Source organism: Urocampus carinirostris, chromosome 15 (assembly GCF_059441175.1).
Source record: "Urocampus carinirostris isolate Australia breed hairy pipefish chromosome 15, RoL_Ucar_1.0, whole genome shotgun sequence".
Classification (NCBI taxonomy): domain Eukaryota; kingdom Metazoa; phylum Chordata; class Actinopteri; order Syngnathiformes; family Syngnathidae; genus Urocampus; species Urocampus carinirostris.
In genome coordinates this window covers 2,468,523-2,486,238 of record NC_142363.1, presented here as the reverse complement: position 1 = coordinate 2,486,238, position 17,716 = coordinate 2,468,523, and the positions used below count along the sequence as shown (strand labels likewise).

The window sequence follows — 17,716 nt, the reverse complement described above, 5'->3', positions numbered from 1 at the left end:
CGGTAGCGTTGAGTTGTTAGCATTATGAGTTAGCATAAAGTTATTAACTCAGAGAGATGTATTTGTAATTTTTTTACCTGGTTCCGTGGGGGCAACCTTTGTTACACAATTTCAAACCTACAGTCTATGCAAATATGTGATAAATGTATGCATTTATTGTAATGGCCACAGATAGCGGTAGGATCGGGTCTAAAAAATCCTGCTTGACCCGACCCAGCCCGTGAGTACGTAAACCCAAACCAGGCTGTACCCAACTGATTAACTTGAGTTGAGAGACTGATCCCGAAGTAAACCTGAAGCTTTACTTTGGTGCGGAAGTGCGCGATTCGGCTGAAGTACGTGGATTCGGATGACTTCAGTCTGAGTATCCGAAATCAAGTGTGCACTTTGAAGTTCAGTGCCAAAATGAACGTAGTGCAGCGAAATGAAACTGAATGTAATGGCAAAGAAAAGAAAATCAGATTTTGCAGATTACAAGCTGCAAATAGATATATAAATATTTGGCTGAAAAGCAGAAAAAAAAATGTAAAGCTTGTAAGCTATTGGCAAAAAGCGGAAATTACCTCTGATCTCAGGGACGTAGCAGTGGAAAGAAAAAGCGGCGCATCTTTTACCGTAAAATCGAATATGAACATTTATTTGAATTTTGTGATTTGGAGTTAAACTGATAGTTTAGTAAGCATGTTAATTATGATAAAGTTTTTTGAAAAATTTAACTTTGGTGCCAAACTGCAGCACCGAATTGTGTTACACAAGTAAAAGTACCTGTTACTTCAGAAAAGTATTGCTCAAGTAGAAGTAAAAAGCAGTAATTTGAAATAATTACTTGAGTAAAAGCAAGTGCATGCTGTGCAGATCGTCCACGAAGGAAAAATAAATGGCAAGAGAGAAGACTTAATGATTGACATTTTAAGCCCTGGTTCGGGCCTGGGCTCAAGGTCTTACCTCTATTGCCAGGGGCGTTCAAGCAGAAAAGTTTACAGTGAGTTCCTGATAGAAGCAGAAGAACAGCCGATATGGAATCAAGGGCCAGGCCAATCTAGGGAAGCAGTGATTCCGGTTGACTTGCCTGTCAACAGAGGAGGAAAGGGAACCAGATGGAGACTAGTTTCTTGTGCTTGTAATTTAGCAGAGGCCACAACAACGCAGTACCTAACAGACCAGGATGTGACTGAAACTGGCCCAAGGACCTCTCTGACAGCCAATAATTTCCTGAGTTTCTGTGTCCCTTCCGGGACGGAAACATTTGGGGACCCCCAGAGGAAAAGTTGTATGTGTTTATTTACAATATATGTGCGCACACTGTACTATACGCCGTGTGTTTCGGATGTAGGCCGTGACGTATTTGTGTTAACGTAGATGCAGGAAGTCGCCCAGTTACATGCCTGCTGCTTTTTAAATGGATAAAGGATGGGAACGACGGACACAGTGTTGAAACAATGAGACCAGTAGCTGGCCATGTTACATTCCCTTGAAGTTTTACTCTGCAATGACACATTTAATTCCAAAGGATCAGAGTCGTTAAAGTGCAAACCGAAGTTACAAAACAAAAAATGCTGTTTACAAACAATTTCAGTTAATGGTAAAAACAAAGAAGCCCGTATGCACTACTTTCGGTATACGAACAACATAGAGAAGTGAATGGGTTTACAGTATGTTGCAGTTGCTCTGGCATTACATAACAATCAGTGCCAAAATGTGTTGTTGTAGATTGATTGATTGACATGTTATTCCTTTTTTCCACTGATCATCAGACATGAGGTTACAATGAACTAAGAATCCAAATTTTAAATAAACAATTTACAAAACAGATTGTAAACTTAGTTGGATTACTTTTAGGCAAAAAGGCAAAAATGTCATACATATGTTTAACTTTTTAGACAATTCTACATATTATCTGTTTTTAATTTATTTTATTAATGTGTATCATATTTTGTGTAGCAGCAGGGCGGCACAGTGGTTAGCGAGTGTGCGGCACAGTTCTGAGGTCATGGGTTCAAATCCAGCTACCAACCTTCCTGTGCGGAGTTTGCATGTTCTCCCCGTGCTTTCGTGGGTTTCCTCCGGGCACTCCGGTTTCCTCCCACATTCCAAAAAAATGCATGTCAGGTTAATTGGACGGTCAAAATTGTCCCTAGGTGTGAATGAGCAAGCGAATTGTCTGTCCCTGTGTGCCCTGCGACTGGCTGGCAACCAGTTCAGGGTGTCCCCTGCCCACTGCCCGAAGATGGCTGGGATGGGCTCCAGCACCCCTGCGACCCTACTGAGGATAAGGGGTGCAGATAATGGATGGATGGATTTTTTTGTGTATTGTTACCCATATTGCAGCCTGGTCATCCTGGAAGGAGTATCACCACTTGTGTGGCCCCTTCTTACGGTTTCTTATTATCCCCATGTTGAAGTTTTGTGTTTTTCCTTGCCCACATTTTGGTTTCAAATCAGGGATGGTGTAATTGTAACCTGTGCAGTCTTAAGACATTTTGTGATTACGGGCTAAACAAATAAATGTGACTTGACTTGACATTGTGTAATGTCATGTTATGACAAATGACAGTGATTTCTGAGTCGAAGAAAACTGTTACACCAGCTCGGTAGCCTACTAGTACTACTTCTCAACCATCTCGCTGGCCTAGGGAGTATGGTGCCCGCTCCGAGACTGGGAGGTTGCTGGTTCAAGCCTCGGCCGAGTCATACCTAAGACTTACAACATTGGTACTCATTGCCTCCCTGCTTGGCGCATTAAGGGTTGTAATCGGGGGGTTTGGTCACCTAATGACTCCAAACACAGCAGTTGGGTCTAAAATGGCGATGCCCTGTTTGGCTGCGGCTGCATCGGCTCGCTACAGTTTAACTGTACCGGTCAGGTATATCGATATTTTGTTCTGTGTGCATGGTTACAAAGAATGACAATATAAGTAAATTATATTCTATTCTTTCTATTGATCTTAGCTTGATGTTCTGAGAACAGTCAATCGGAAATGTCACAAGGCAGAATTGCAACACAATGCAAAGAAGCTCTTGGTGAGGTTCTTGTCTGGCGAGGCACAATAACATTTACAAATTAAATAACCTACATCTTATTCATAATTTGGTTGGCAGAGCAAAAACATTATAAGTTAATTGCTTTACCTTAACTTATAAATAAAGCCTATGGACGTCCGGGTATACTCTTTGTATCCCTGAGAGCTTCGCCAGACTACAAGGTACCCACGACTCCTCTTGCCTGATTCATGCCTGTCTCTCGTTTTTGACCTATTTCCGTTACACGCTTTGCGACCTACTCTCCCGCCCCGCCCCGGCCATCGACTTACCTGCTAAGCTGCACCTTCCGTCTATCCGTCACTGAGCTGCCATTTCGCCCGAAGAGGCTGACGACCAACAAGCGCCGACGTCCCAAGCCAGCTCCAACAACTCTTTCAAATAAACACTCTGAAACTAATGAGAGTCCGTTCTGGTTCATGACATCCTTAAATAGTTAGTAGTCCTACATTATGAAAAAAGTCCATGCAACAAGGGACAAATTATGGATGGCTTGACTTGCTGTTAGTTTGCCAAATGTTAGATTCTGGCGCTCTTCCGACCACCAGTGGGCGCTTAAGTCAAGTCACATTTATTTGTATTGCCCTTAATCACAAGACGTCTCAAAGGACTACATAGGATTTACAATTACACCATCTCTATAGGTTGGTGGATGCAGGCGTTGACATGCTTCAAGTCCAGATGCTGGTCCACTGACTCATCTCAAATCGTCCTTCTCCCTGGTCTCACCACCAGCCAGGCAGTCGTGGAAAGACAGGAAAGGAAAAGTATGAGGTGGGCATCAATCATAAGCTATTGAATAGAAGTGGGTCTTAAGTCTAGATTTAAAAACTGAGGTAGCAGATCTTATCTCTGGAGGCAGAGCATTCCACAGCAGCGGGGCCCGGATGGAGAACGCTCTCGAGCCTGCAGACTTCTTCTTGGCTCTTGGAGTCACAAGTAGACCGGCATTTTCCGAGCGGGGCCTCTGTGCAGGAACCTAGGGGGAAACCAAATCTGAGAGATAAGAGGGCGCAAGTCCATGAAAACATTTGTATGTTAGTAAGAGAACCTTGAAGTCACATCTTAAGTGGAATGGGAGCCAGTGCAAGTTAGCCAGTATCGGAGTAATATGCTCAAACTTTTTTGTCTTATCAAAAGTCTCGCTGCCGCATTTTGAACGAGCTGCAAACTTTTGATGCTAGACATCAGGAGACCAGAAAGCAATACATTACAGTAATCAAGCTGGGAAGTAGGATATATATAACACAGCCATATTCCCCTAGTGGGAGGTGGCTAGAGTCTTTTCTGACTCTTTTTGGGAGATTGATTCAGAGGAGGGGATTTCCAGCCCCCTCGCTCAACCCAACTGAGGTGTTGGGAGTCATTAGGTGACCAAACCCCCCAATTCCAACCCCTAATGCTGAACGGCAAGCAGGGAGGCAACGGGTACCAATGTTTAAGTCTTAGGTATGACTCGGCCGAGGCTTGAACCACAACCTCCGAGTCTCGGGGCGGGCGCCATACCCCCAAGGCCACCGAGTTGGTTGAGAAGTAGTAAATGCATGAATTATAACCTCTGCATCTGATTGAGACAGCATCGGACGAATCTTCGCAATATTACGGAGGTGGAAGAAAGCTATTCTAGTAATATTTTTCAAATCTAACTGAAATGACAGATCGGGATCAAATATAACACCTAGATTTTTGACCGAGTCACTACGGGCGATATCACTTTTGTCAAGGTTCAGGGCAGTGTTTGAGAACAAATCACGACAATGAGCTGGACCAACAATCAACATTTCATTTTTTTCTGGGTTGAGGTGCAAAAAAAAAAAACAAGCGACATCCATCTTTGTATCTCAGTAAGGCAGGCCAACAGATTTCTACAACTTAACTGACCAGTTGTCTCCAGTGGCAGATACCGCGGAGCGTAATTTGCATAACAATGGAAACTAATATTACACTTGCGGATAATATCCCCAAGTGGAAGCATATAAACACTAAAAAGAAGGGGGCCGCTCATTCACAACTAGGGACAATTTGAACCTGCCAATTAACCTGACATGTTTTTGGAAAATGGGAGGAAACCGGGGTGCTGGGAAGAAACTCACACCAGCACGGGGAGAACATGCAAACTCCACACAGGAAGGTTCGATCTCATGACCTCAGAACTGTTCCGCGGACGCACTTACCGCTCATCCACCGTGCTGTCAGTATTACAAGAGAATATTAGAAAAAAATGTATCAATAGCTGCTTATTCTTCTAATCTTACATATAGACTGCTCGGTTAAATTTGAAATTATATAATTGATTTATTTATTGTTTTTCAACCAGTGTTTGGGGGCACACTCGTGTGCTCTGAGATTGTGTGTAGTGTGCCGCAGAAAATTGTATGCACCACACTTTATTAAGACTTTTTATACATTGATGTTCCGCTCATGAGGTAGTATAGGGAAACGTATTTAAAAACGTATTCCGTTTGATTAAGCTGTTTAAGATTGCAATGCAAATAATAATTTAAAGAAATGAACTTCAAAATCTTGGACATTATTTTACTGATTTTAATTATTAGGTTTTTTTTTGCTGAAAAAACAAGTTAAAATATTATCAAAAGTTTTTTATGGTTACACTGGCAGATAAATTTTGCTTATTTAAAGTAACATTTTTTGGGATAAAAAATAAATAAATAAAAAAAGAAAAATATACATTCAAACTTGAAACAACGGTTAGGAATATAATAAAGTTCACAATTATAGCAAAATGATTACCAGAATAAATAACATGTACAGCACAGTATTACCTCACGAGCCCTCAGAGACCAAAATGATAAGAAAAACATTATTTTGTCAAATATGTGGAAAATGTCGAAGCGTTTAAGGAGACAGGACCATGATAAGCTTCCCCATTTTTACTGTCTTTATTATTTTCAATCAATTTTGTCTTTGTTGTATATTTACATATGAAAATCTCAAATTTCATAAATTGCATTGTTGCTAGAGAGTATGAAGAAGAAAGATGAGGGGAAAAATATGTAACATGTATATTGTGATTCAAACCAAGGGATTACTGAGAAAAAAGTGTGATTACAACCTTAGAGCAGAAAGTGGAGGGGGCAGGGGGGCTATTATTGTAAATTTATTTGTATTAAAATAATACTACTAATAATAACAGTAATAATAATAATAATTATAATAATAATAATAATGAGACTCCTTGTGATAAAGGGCTATACAAATAAACATGAATTGACTTGACTACTAATAATAATACTTTTTATTTCAAAGCGCCTTACAGGACACCCAATTTTAATTGCCTTTGGTGTCTTAAAAGTGCTATAATAAACATTTCGATTTGTTTTATATTTGTTTATTTTTTAAATATACATATCTCTTTTACAGGCAGCACGGCGGCGCAGTGGTTAGCGCATGTGCGGCACAGTTCATGTCTTGGGAACCTCCTACATGGGTTCAAATCCAGCTCCAGACTTCCTGTGTGGAGTTTGTATGTTCTCCCCGTGCTTGCGTGGGTTTCCTCCGGGCACTCCGGTTTCCTCCCACATTCCAAAAACATGCATGTCAGGTTAATTGGATGGTCAAAATTGTCCCTCCAGCACCCCTGCGATCCTACTGAGGATAAGCGGTGTAGCTAATGAGATGAGATATCTCTTTTACTTTGAAAAACTTTATTTGAACGTAACCCGGAAGCATTCCATCGTTGCGCGACATTGTTGTTGTTTTTCTAACAGCCGTACTGCAAATGTTGCGCATTTAAACTGTTGTAGTTATGTAGTTTTGTCATTTCAATACGATTTCCTTACATTAATAAGACAATACGGTGTTTGGGAAATTGATACGACACCACAACTGAGATTTTAACAAACGCACTGTGAGACAACGAAGCTCTTTTACAAGCGTACTGTTAGCACGCAGGCTAGCTGGAGAGTGGGAAATTGACACGACACCACAACTAAGATTTTAACAAACGCACTGTGAGACAACGAAGCTCTTTTACAAGCGTATTGTTAGCACGCAGGCTAGCTGGAGAGTATTCGCTCAAATTGTGTCCGGGTAGGACCGAGACGACATGTCCTGCGGCTTAGTGGAATTTTGTCGTCTCCAAGATTTCAAGACTGTGAAAGACTTTTTGTTCCATGGGAAAACTGAGCCATTGGAGAAAAGGCAAACAGGTAAGCCACATCATCATTGACGGACGAAGCTCGTGTAGTTATTGCTCCCTCAATAACCCCGAGGCAATTATCTACAAGTGGATATGTTCTGTGCTACAAAACCCGTCTTTCTGGGCGACATGCACACAAGCTCAGCAAATATGGTTTTCTTAACAGTCAGTATAAATCGCTTGTGTGCATTTCAATGAGCTGTTTACATTTCCCTTCCTTGCAGCTGAAAATGAACTGTCGTGGGACTCATCTGACTGGGAAACGTCATGGGAAAGTGACAAGAGCGAAGATAAAAAATCCACCGCGGCCACATCGGTTTGTCATGCAGTCTTTCATCAAAAGTCTCATCTTTAGTACAGTACATCTTTATTAATCCTCCTTCGATTTTATATTGGCGAAGTGCACACTAAAAACAGCATTTTACCATAAGTATTATAAAACGAGTACTCGAGGATGTACTATGGACCAGTGGTCCTATCCATGTAGGTGGTTTTGCTGATGTTTGAGAAAAACAATAGCGAGGTTGGCGTCAGATTTCCATTGAACCTACATCATTTTCATCATTTAATGAGCAGAGCAAGCACTTTATCCACTGTAAAATCAAAACATGTTTGAATGTATTTCCTTAACTTACAAATGGAGTCTATGCACTGCCCCTTTTGAATAAAAGCACCAATAGATAGAAGAGGTAAGATCTTGGGCCTGGACCGATCACTAAAGTTAGCCTGGGCATCTGCACAGCAGGCATTTACTTTTACTCAAGTGATTATTTGGACGTCTACTTGAGAGATATTATTGTGAAGTAACTGAACTTTTACTTGAGTAATACACTTCAACGCTGCAATCAGCGCTACGGGACCAAAGTGTGTACTCCAGTGCTGCACTTGGGGCAGCACGTACTTTGACGGCTAAGTGCACACTTGATTTGAGGGACTGAGCTCAGAGTAAACTCGAATCTGCACCTGATTTTTGTGCGTGCTTAAGCTGAAGAAGGCCCTTTTGTGCCGAAGCACACACTTTGGCAACAAAATTTGCACAGTGCCAAAAAAAGCTTCAAGTTCACTTCACCCCAGTACTTCAAATCAAGTTGATCGATGGGGTTTGGGCTCGTTCGGGCTTTTATACCCACAGGCTGGGTCAGGTTGGCCTGGATTTTTTAGGTCCGATCTTACCTCCAATAGATAGATAATCCTCATTGTGACGAGAAAAAAATGACATGATGACTTACTGTTTGCTTGCTATTACTGTCAATTATTCTATTGTTCAGTGCACACACTTCATGGATTTGAGCCAAGGAGCACATCACTAATGATTGGATTCATTAGGCAAAATATCCCAAATGATGGAACTGCACCTGTGCATTGCTGCGCACAAGAAAACGTATCAAAATAGCTATTAATGCAAGAGTAATCAGAAAATGAAAGAACTAACAACCATTTCAATCAAACATACTCTCAGTTAGATTAAAACCATTAAAAAAAAACAAAGTCTGAACTATTCCCTGCATGTTAACTCATCACTGCTCTGATATATACTGTTTCCATCTTCCAACACATCTTATTCAACTGATCAGCTCATTACCAAGCTCCGCAGAAACCCTGTAATGTTCTTTGTCATTTGATATGGGTTGGATGACGATCCATTTCTAAAACATTCAGCATAGAATTGGAGTCAGAGACTCCCGGTTTAAAATTGTAATGATCTGATCCTTGATAATCCAATAATGTTTTCTTGATCACCTATAGACTGAAGAAGCCACAGACTTAAGTGGCCCCTGGCTGCAGGGCTGTGTGGTATCCTTGTCTCCTTGCTCGGATCTGCTTGTTGTGGCCCATGAACAAAAGGCTGTTTTTCTCTCAGGTCAGATGTTTTCACGGAAGGTTTATCTGAAGTAGAAATCTAACAAATTGCTACATCAGAGCTTTAGCAACAAACACAATCAGCATTTAATCTGTCTACACTGACAGTCACACACGTTGCTCAATGTGTGACCGTCTGTGCAGGGATGTCATGACCTTAGCCATGTAAATTAAAAAAATAATTGAGCACAAATTTCTTGTATCTCAACGTGGTTAGTGTTTGGCGGATGTCTCTGCAGTTCCCAGTTAAAGCTAATAAATCATGATTTTATATATATAATATATATGTGTGTGTATATTATTTACAGCTAAGTGGCAAACAGACTCTAGCGGTAGAGAAGAGATGACCCTGGCTGTCTCTTGGAGTGGGATTCTCAGCACTGAAGAAGGGTGAGATTATTACACTTTTTACCATTTTCGAATAAAAAACAACAACATTTGGTGCAACAGCTAACTAGGTATTCAAATAATGGAATAATTATTCAATTGAATCTTAAACTTTGTAGTTCATCGGTCAAAAATTGAACAGTTATTAATGTCATCCATATAGAAAACTTTTTATACAGTGCATCCGGAAAGTATTCACAGCGCTTCACTTTTTCCGCATTTTGTTATGTTACAGCCTCATTCCAATTTGTATTAATGTAATCTCTTATCTCAAAATTCTACACAAAATAATCCATTATGACAATGCGAAAACGTTTTTTTTTTACTTCTTTTGAATTTATTAAAAATAGAAAACTAAGAAATCACATTTCCATAAGTATTCACAGCCTTTGCTTAATACTTTGTTGATCCACCTTTGGCAGCAAATGCAGCTTCAAGTCTTTTTGAATATGATCCCACAAGTTTAGCACACCTATCTTTAGGCCATTTTGCCCATTCTTCTTTGCAATAAGTCTCAAGCTCAATCAGGTTGGTTGGGAGACGTTTGTGCACAGCCATTTTCAGATCTCTCCAGAGATGTTCGATCAGATTCAAGTCTGGACTCTGGCTGGGCCACTCCAGGACATTCACGGAGTGGTTCTGAAGCCAATCTTTTGAGATCTTGACTGTGTGCTTTTGGTCGTTGTCCTGCTGAAAAATGAACCTTCGCCCCAGCCTGAGGTCAAGAGCGCTCTGGAGCAGGTTTTCATCCAGGATATCTCTATACATTGCTGCATTCATTTTTCCTTCTATCCTGACTAGTCTGCCAGTTCCTGCTGCTGAAAAACATCCCCACAGCATGATGCTGCCACCACCATGCTTCACTGTAGGGATGATATTGGCCTAGTGATGAGCGGTGCCTGGTTTCCTCCAAACATGGTACCTGGCATTCACACCAAAGAGTTCAATCTTTGTCTCATCAGACCAGAGAATTTTGTTTCTCATGGTCTGAGAGTCATTCAGGTGCTTTTTTGGAAATTCCAGACGGGCTTCCATGTTCCTTTTACTAAGGAGTGGCTTTCGTCTGGCCACTCTACCATACAGGCCTGATTGGTGGATTGCTGCAGTGATGGTTGTCCTTCTGGAAGGCTCTCCTCTCTCCACAGAGGAACACTGGAGCTCTGACAGAGTGACCATGGGTTCTTGGTCACCTCCCTGACTAAGGCCCTTCTTCCCCCATCGCTCAATTTAGAAGGCCGGACAGCTCTAGGAAGAGCCCTGGTGGTTCCAAATGTCTTCCATTTACGAATAATGGAGGCCACTGTGCTCATTGGGACCTTCAAAGCAGCAGAATTTTTTCTGTATCCTTCCCCAGATTTGTGCCTCAAGACAATCCTGTCTCGCAGGTCCACAGACAGTTCTTTTGACTTCATGCTTGGTGTTTGTGCTCTGACATGCACACTCAACTGTTTGACCTTATATAGACAGGTGTGTGCCTTTCCTAATAATGTCCAATCAACTGAATTTACTCCAGGTGGACTCCAATTAAGCTGTAGAAAGATCTCAAGGATGATCAGTGGAAAAAAGATGCACTGAGCTCAATTTTGAGCTTCATGACAAAGGCTGTGAATACTTATGTAAATGTTATTTATTAGTTTTCTATTTTTAATAAATTAAAAAAAAGTTTAAAAAACCCAAACTTTTTTACATTGTCATCATGGAGTATTTTGTGTAGAATTTTGAGATAAGAGATTAAATTAATACAATTTGGAATGAGGCTGTAACATAACAAAATGTGGAAAAAGTGAAGCGCTGTGAATACTTTCCGGATGCACTGTATTTGTTTTGAATCAAAATGCAACCTTTTGCTACCATCAGAAAAAACATATCTGATCAAAGTTCGGTCAATGTATTTTTTTTTCCCCAAAAATCCATGATATTAGCTTTATGTAGGCTACGTGTGTGTGTGTGTGTGTGTGTGTGTGTGTGTGTGTGTGTGTGTGTGTGTGTGTGTGTGTGTGTGTGTGTTTATTTTAGAAATTATTGATTAATCTTTACTATGAAAATGCCAAGTTGATACAGTGGAACCTCGCTACTTCGTTCGCGGATTCAGAGCTTCGCGGGCCTGAAAAATAATAATAATAAAAGAAAATAATTTTTAAAAAAAAACAATTTTTTTTTTTTTAAGCATTTTTGAAGGGGCGTCGCTACTTCGTGGTTCCACGTCGCGGGTTCAGAGCTTCGCAGGTCTAAAAAAATGATAATAATAAAACAAAATAATAATTAAAAAAAAAATAAATAAATAAAAAAAAAAAATATATATATATATATATATATATATTAAACATTTTTGAAGGGGCGTCGCTACTTCTTAATTCCACGTTCGTGGGTTCAGAGCTTTGCAGGTCTAAAAAATAATCATAATAGAATAAAATAATTTTTTTTTTTTTAAAGCATTTTTCAAGCTTTTTTTTTTTTTTAAGGTGCGCCGCTACTTCGCGGATTTTCACTTATCGCGGGTGGTTTTAGTCCCCATTAACCGCGATAACCGAGGTCCCACTGTATTGGCAAAAGCGTGCATTTAGTTGTAATCAACTCATTATAAAAGTTATTATTTTATTGGTAGAAGGGTTTTAGCCCCAAGTCAGAAATTTGATTACTCTAGGGAATAATGATTATCTTTAATATTTTGGTGGCCGAAAAGGTTATAAATTGCGTTTGATTTATGTTTTCCACTATATTAATTAAAAAAAAAACCTCAGGAACAAAGGGTTTAAAGGTGAAACAAATTATTTTGATTGACAAACTATCAAATATAAAAATGTTTCAGCCCCACTAGTATACCACCACATGTCACGGTTCGATCTAAGAGAAGCTTGAAGGTTTTGGAAGCTGTATGCTATTGGGAGACGAACTGACGTATTACAAGCAATATGATTTAAATAATAAGAATCAATAACTGTCCTCTCAGTTATATTCCCTACCAGCTTGACCAGCTCGGTAGCCTAGATGGTAGGGCGCCCGCTCCGAGACTGGGAGGTCACTAGTTCAAGCCTCGGCCGAGTCATACCTAAGACTTACAACATTGATACTCATTGCCTCCCTGCTTGGCGCTCGGCATTAAGGGTTGGAATTGGGGGTTTTGGTCACCTAATGACTCCCAACACTGCAGTTGGGTCTAAAAAAATGGCGGCGACCTGTTTGGCTGCGCTGTTTGGCTGCGCTGTTTGGCTGCGGCTGCATCGGCTCGCTACAGTTTAACTATACGGGTCAGGTGTATTGACATTTCGTTCTGTGCATGGTTACAAAGAATGACAATAAAAGTAAATTCTATTCTTATACTGACTACTAATTCCAACATGACTGGTAAAATGTGGTAGTTAATTGAAGTCATGTTTATTTGTATAGCCCTTGATAACAAAGAGTCTCAAAGGGCTACACAGACCACAGATTATTGCAAACCACAGACTATCATTACACCATCCCCTGATCTAAAACCTACATGAGGGCAAGGAAAAACTCAAAAACCTCGACATGAGGAAAAAGAAGAAACCTTGAGAAGCCGCACATTAGGTAATCCCCCTTCCAGGATGACAAAGCTGCAATGGGTGTTGCAATAACAAATAATACACAGATATTGTCAACATAAAATAAAGGTTATTCATATGCTATAGAGTAGAAGTGTGTTTTAAGCTTCGGTTTAAACATTTCCACTGAGGTTGCAGATCGAATCTCAGGGGGAAGAGCATTCCACAGCACTGGGGCCCGAATGGAGAACGCTCTCGAACCTGCAGACCACTTGGGATCACTAGCAGACCAGCATTTTCAGAACGAAATAAAATCTGAAAGATATGAGGGAGCAAGTCCATGCATTATTTCATATACTACCAACAGAACCTTAAAATCACATCTTAAGCTAACAGGGAGCCAATGCAGGTTAGCTAAAATCGGGGTAATGTGATCAAACGTTTTTGTTTGAGTTAAAAGCCTCCCTTCAGCATTTTGTACCAGCTGAAGGCTCTTGATTTTGGACTTTTGGAGACCGGAGAGTAGTGCATTACAGTAATCTAGGCGGGAGGTAACAAACGCATGAATTATAATCTCCGCATTCGACTGAGACAGCATAGGGCGAATTTTAGCCATGTTGCGAAGATGGAAAAAAGCTGTTCTCGTAATATTCTTAACGTGTGTTTGAAAGGACAGATTTGAGTCAAATATGACACTTACATTTTTTGACTGAGTCAGTCACAGTGATATTACATTTGTCAATGTTCAGAGCAGTTTTTAAGAACAAGTCACGGCATTTAGATGGACCAATAACTAACATTTCGGTCTTTCCAGAGTTAAGGCGCAAGAAGTTGAGTGACATCAATTCTTTAATCTCAGTGAGACAGGCCTCTTAATTTACAGTTTGGTGTGGCAGATTCCTCCATCGGAAGATATAGTTGAGCGTTGTCCTCCAAATTAAAAACACAAATCTTCTTAATGAAGATGCTATACATATCCTAATAAGGCTGTTATCCTTAAAATTATTTTAAATTATTGGCTGTGATGAATTATTGTAGTTCTTAATCGTAACATGGTCACTTTGAGTATTGATACTCTGGCCAATTATGAAATAAATATAATACAGGCTCTCAGTACCCAAGTATCATTTAGAATACTCCTTTTGTTATATTACTTTCTCACATTTCAATTAAACTAAAACACACACATAGTTAAAAAGCTTAATTTTAGTGCAACCATTCAATGATGTGTCCAACGCAGTTCAACAAGTAAATGACTTGCGGGTGAATTTTGTTTTCTCACTCCAGAGAGCATGTGAGCAGCACAATCTGTATACCACTGGCAAGCCAAAAAAGGTATGCATATATATATATCTATGTGTATATATATATATATATATATATATATATATATATATATATATATTGTAATCCTAACAATATTGTACGTAATCTCCTTTGCATATTTGTACGAAGTTCAAAAATTTGATAGCGCATGTCTTTTTTATTATACTCACTTTTAGAAGCTCCACTGGGAGACCTGATTGGACGTGTGTTGTTGTGGGTTTCACATCTGGCAATGTTCGTTTCTACACAGAGGTAGAGCAATTTTATATCTGCCAACTCTGTATTGCCTGTCACATAAAACAAACAGGGATATCAATATAGCATTTGAAATAGTATTCTGATTTTTCACTACGTTACTGATAGAAATATTCAATGTTTTCATTAGAATGGGGTCTTGCTTCTTGCCCAGCTGCTTCATGAGGACCAAGTTTTAAGGCTGAAGTGTCGCACATATGAGGTCCCTCGTCACCCTTGTGTAACAGAGCAGGTAGGGAATAAGTAAAATTGTGCATTTTTTCCCCCCTCTAATTATAGAATGCGTTCAACTTTTTTTTGTAAATACCTATAGGCGCATTGATTAACAAGTCATAATTTATCACATTTTTGACAGCTATTTTGAAAATCTATTATTTATGTTTTTCTTATTCTCAAAAAGTTATCTCTCAACAGTCATTACCCTCAGATATGTGTAGCCCACTAACAGTGTTTTGCTGACTTTAATGACCAATTAAGGAAATTAATGACATTTTTATATTTTCTACACTTTTTTGAACTGGTGTTATTTTTAATAGTCAGAAATACATGTTTTATAACAATAAATTCAATTTATCAGTCAATTAATACAAAAAAAAGTACAGATTACTTAAAAATTAAAGTAAATTATAATTGCACTTTTTTGATCACAGCAAGAAGAGTTAAGCATCCTCTACCCTGCAGCTTTGGTCACCATAGATGGTTTCAGTCTCTTCCAATCGTTGCGTGCTTGTCGGAACCAGGTAGCAAGAGGTACGTTTGTGTGCATTCTTATCAATGCAAAAAAAAAAACCAAACATGGACAGTGCAACTATTTCTGGTAGTAACTCACAATTATGGGGTCTAAAAATCAGGGTATCAGTTAGTATAAATTCTATGTTGTGCCTTTAAAGCTCTTCTGCCTGCCAAGTTGTTGTTGGACTTTAGAAGGAATAATGATTTAAATCCTGACTTGGACGTGTAAATTCCAACAGTCTTGTGTCACTTCAATACCTTATTATGTTAAACGCTGCATACATTAACGTTGCTCTTTTCTTGTGGGGACATTCGCAAAACATTAGTCCTGTTTCACCAGAGATTTTTATCCATCAGCCACATGTAAAATGTGCACCTTATTTTTTTATTTAGTTGGACTGACTAAGCATTGTTTGTTTTTCACAATTTTGTGAATAAAGTTTTCTTTATATTCTAGTCAAGCGAGCAATAATACCATTACAAATGGTAGAAAATATCTTACTAGGGCTCTGTGTTTATTCTAGTATTAGAGTACTGTACTGTATTTCTTATACCATCTCACTTATTGTGTCCCTTTAGCGACAGCTGCTGGTAGTGATGTGATCCAGCCCCCTCCACTGGCTTATAAGAAGTGGTCTCTCCAAGACATGGACACTATTGTAGACCATTGTAGTGTGGGTAGGTTCTCTTATATGACTTGCAATAATGAGATGTTTTGCCAACCTTTTCAGGTTTAACATTCAATTTCAGACTATGATATCCTAAGTGAAAATCACACGTCTTAGATGGTGTTTTTTTTTTTTTAAGTAAAAAAAACATATTCAATACTCCCATAGCTTTGAGTGAAAAGCCCCATTGTTGAATCATAAATTTACAGTGGCTAACCACTAAAACCTCTAAGGTCGTTGTCGTGAAAAATGTGTGTTGCAGGATTTAAAAAATTCTGCAAGTACGAGTGTGCCGAAATATATCCAGAGAGATGTGAAGAGCTTAGTTTATGTATTACACAACACTCAAATTTCCTAGGTCTTGTGTGTCTAAATTAATTGATATCATTTTGGGTTAAATTATTTTTAGATTCTGTGTTCTGTATTCAAATGTAGTATATTTTCAAGTTAGTTGAAGATACCTGAGGATTTGGTACATGAAGTCATCACAGTATGGCTTTCATATAATTCCCCTAATCTCTGCTGCCCTTTTTTCTCTCTGATAGGTGTCATGACACTTAATGTGTTTGATCAGATGAAGAACGCTTCTATTTTAGGGGGGTTTAATGCTTCAGTCAAAGGCAGTCCCCCTGCAATGAGCCAATATGTCACTGTCGGAGGGGGTCCATTCACTGGCTTTTACTATGCAGTAGAGGTGAGCCATTACAATGTATCCCACTTGGTGTGTAGAAAAATATTCACAAGCCTCAAAAATGAAGGGCATTAATCTGTGTCACTGTTTGCAGGGAGCCAGCCAACCGCTTCTTTCTCATGTGGCGCTCGCGGTGGCCAGTAAACTTACTTCGGCCCTCTTTAGTGCTGCCAGGTGGGGAAGCTTTTGATTGCATATGCAAAATAAAAGCAAAAATATAAAATAGACGAACTAATAATAACGAGGGTTAAATGTTTTTTTACGTATGTGATTCTGTGTCCATTTTTGTAGTTTAGCGGTCTTACAAGCGATCCTTGTGTTACAGACTCTATTCCGCAACTTTGCTCACTTTTTAAAACCTTTTTTGGGTCTCCTCTCTTTTAGTGGATGGCTTGGGTGGAGTAGGAATAAGACTGAAGATGAAACTGCTCAAAAACACAGGCCCAAGGTTGAACCTGCCACACCCTTGAGAATCAGGTGCCTTTCATTGACCAAGTAGTAACTTAAGTAAAATGTTTCTTTTTAATATAAATGGAAATGTCATAAATTGATCAGAGTCAAGTCAAGTCACATTTATTTGTATAGCCCTTAATCACAAGATGTCGCAAAGGACTGCACAGGTTACAATTACACCATCCCCTGATCCTGAACCAACATGCAGGCATTATTCAGAGCATTATCCTTAGGTTTGATTATTTTAAAAAAGTACTTCTAAATATAGTATGTTTTAAAACATAACATCCATTGCAGGTTTTTTAAAAAAACATAGCAAATTATATGAACTTTTAACAAATAAGGCAGAAGGGGCTTTGTGTTTTATGAATCAGAGATATTATGAAATGGGAAATAGAAGCAGTCGGTTACTAGCCTTTCAACTTAGAAAAGCCTAAACAAATTATTTCACAAATAAATCATCTTATTTCCAAACAATGCTTAGCAAAACCCAAAGGTATTGCAGAAGCGTTTGCAGATTATCATAAAGATTTATACAATGACTCAGAAAATGATTTGGACAACTGCACGGCACGAAACTTTTTGGAAAAACTACATTTACCAACTCTATCAGGGGGGGGATACATTGGAAATTATTTGC

General features: G+C 39.2%; 1 protein-coding gene across 2 annotated transcripts in view; it reads left to right on the top strand.

Annotated features, from left to right (window-relative positions):
* Window positions 1-6,730: 6,730 nt before the first annotated feature.
* The window catches only part of rab3gap2 (RAB3 GTPase activating protein subunit 2 (non-catalytic)), a 46,520-nt gene continuing 35,534 nt past the window's right edge, over window positions 6,731-17,716 (top strand). For both annotated transcript variants that reach the window (XM_088354713.1, XM_088354714.1), the window contains exons 1-12: window positions 6,731-7,208; window positions 7,423-7,514; window positions 8,945-9,059; window positions 9,367-9,448; window positions 14,239-14,286; window positions 14,454-14,529; window positions 14,663-14,764; window positions 15,183-15,282; window positions 15,844-15,942; window positions 16,478-16,626; window positions 16,718-16,797; window positions 17,008-17,100. In XM_088354713.1, the coding sequence (XP_088210839.1) occupies window positions 7,106-7,208; window positions 7,423-7,514; window positions 8,945-9,059; window positions 9,367-9,448; window positions 14,239-14,286; window positions 14,454-14,529; window positions 14,663-14,764; window positions 15,183-15,282; window positions 15,844-15,942; window positions 16,478-16,626; window positions 16,718-16,797; window positions 17,008-17,100 (1,139 nt within the window). In that variant the 5' untranslated portion in view covers window positions 6,731-7,105. The remainder of the gene's footprint in view (window positions 7,209-7,422; window positions 7,515-8,944; window positions 9,060-9,366; window positions 9,449-14,238; window positions 14,287-14,453; window positions 14,530-14,662; window positions 14,765-15,182; window positions 15,283-15,843; window positions 15,943-16,477; window positions 16,627-16,717; window positions 16,798-17,007; window positions 17,101-17,716) is intronic.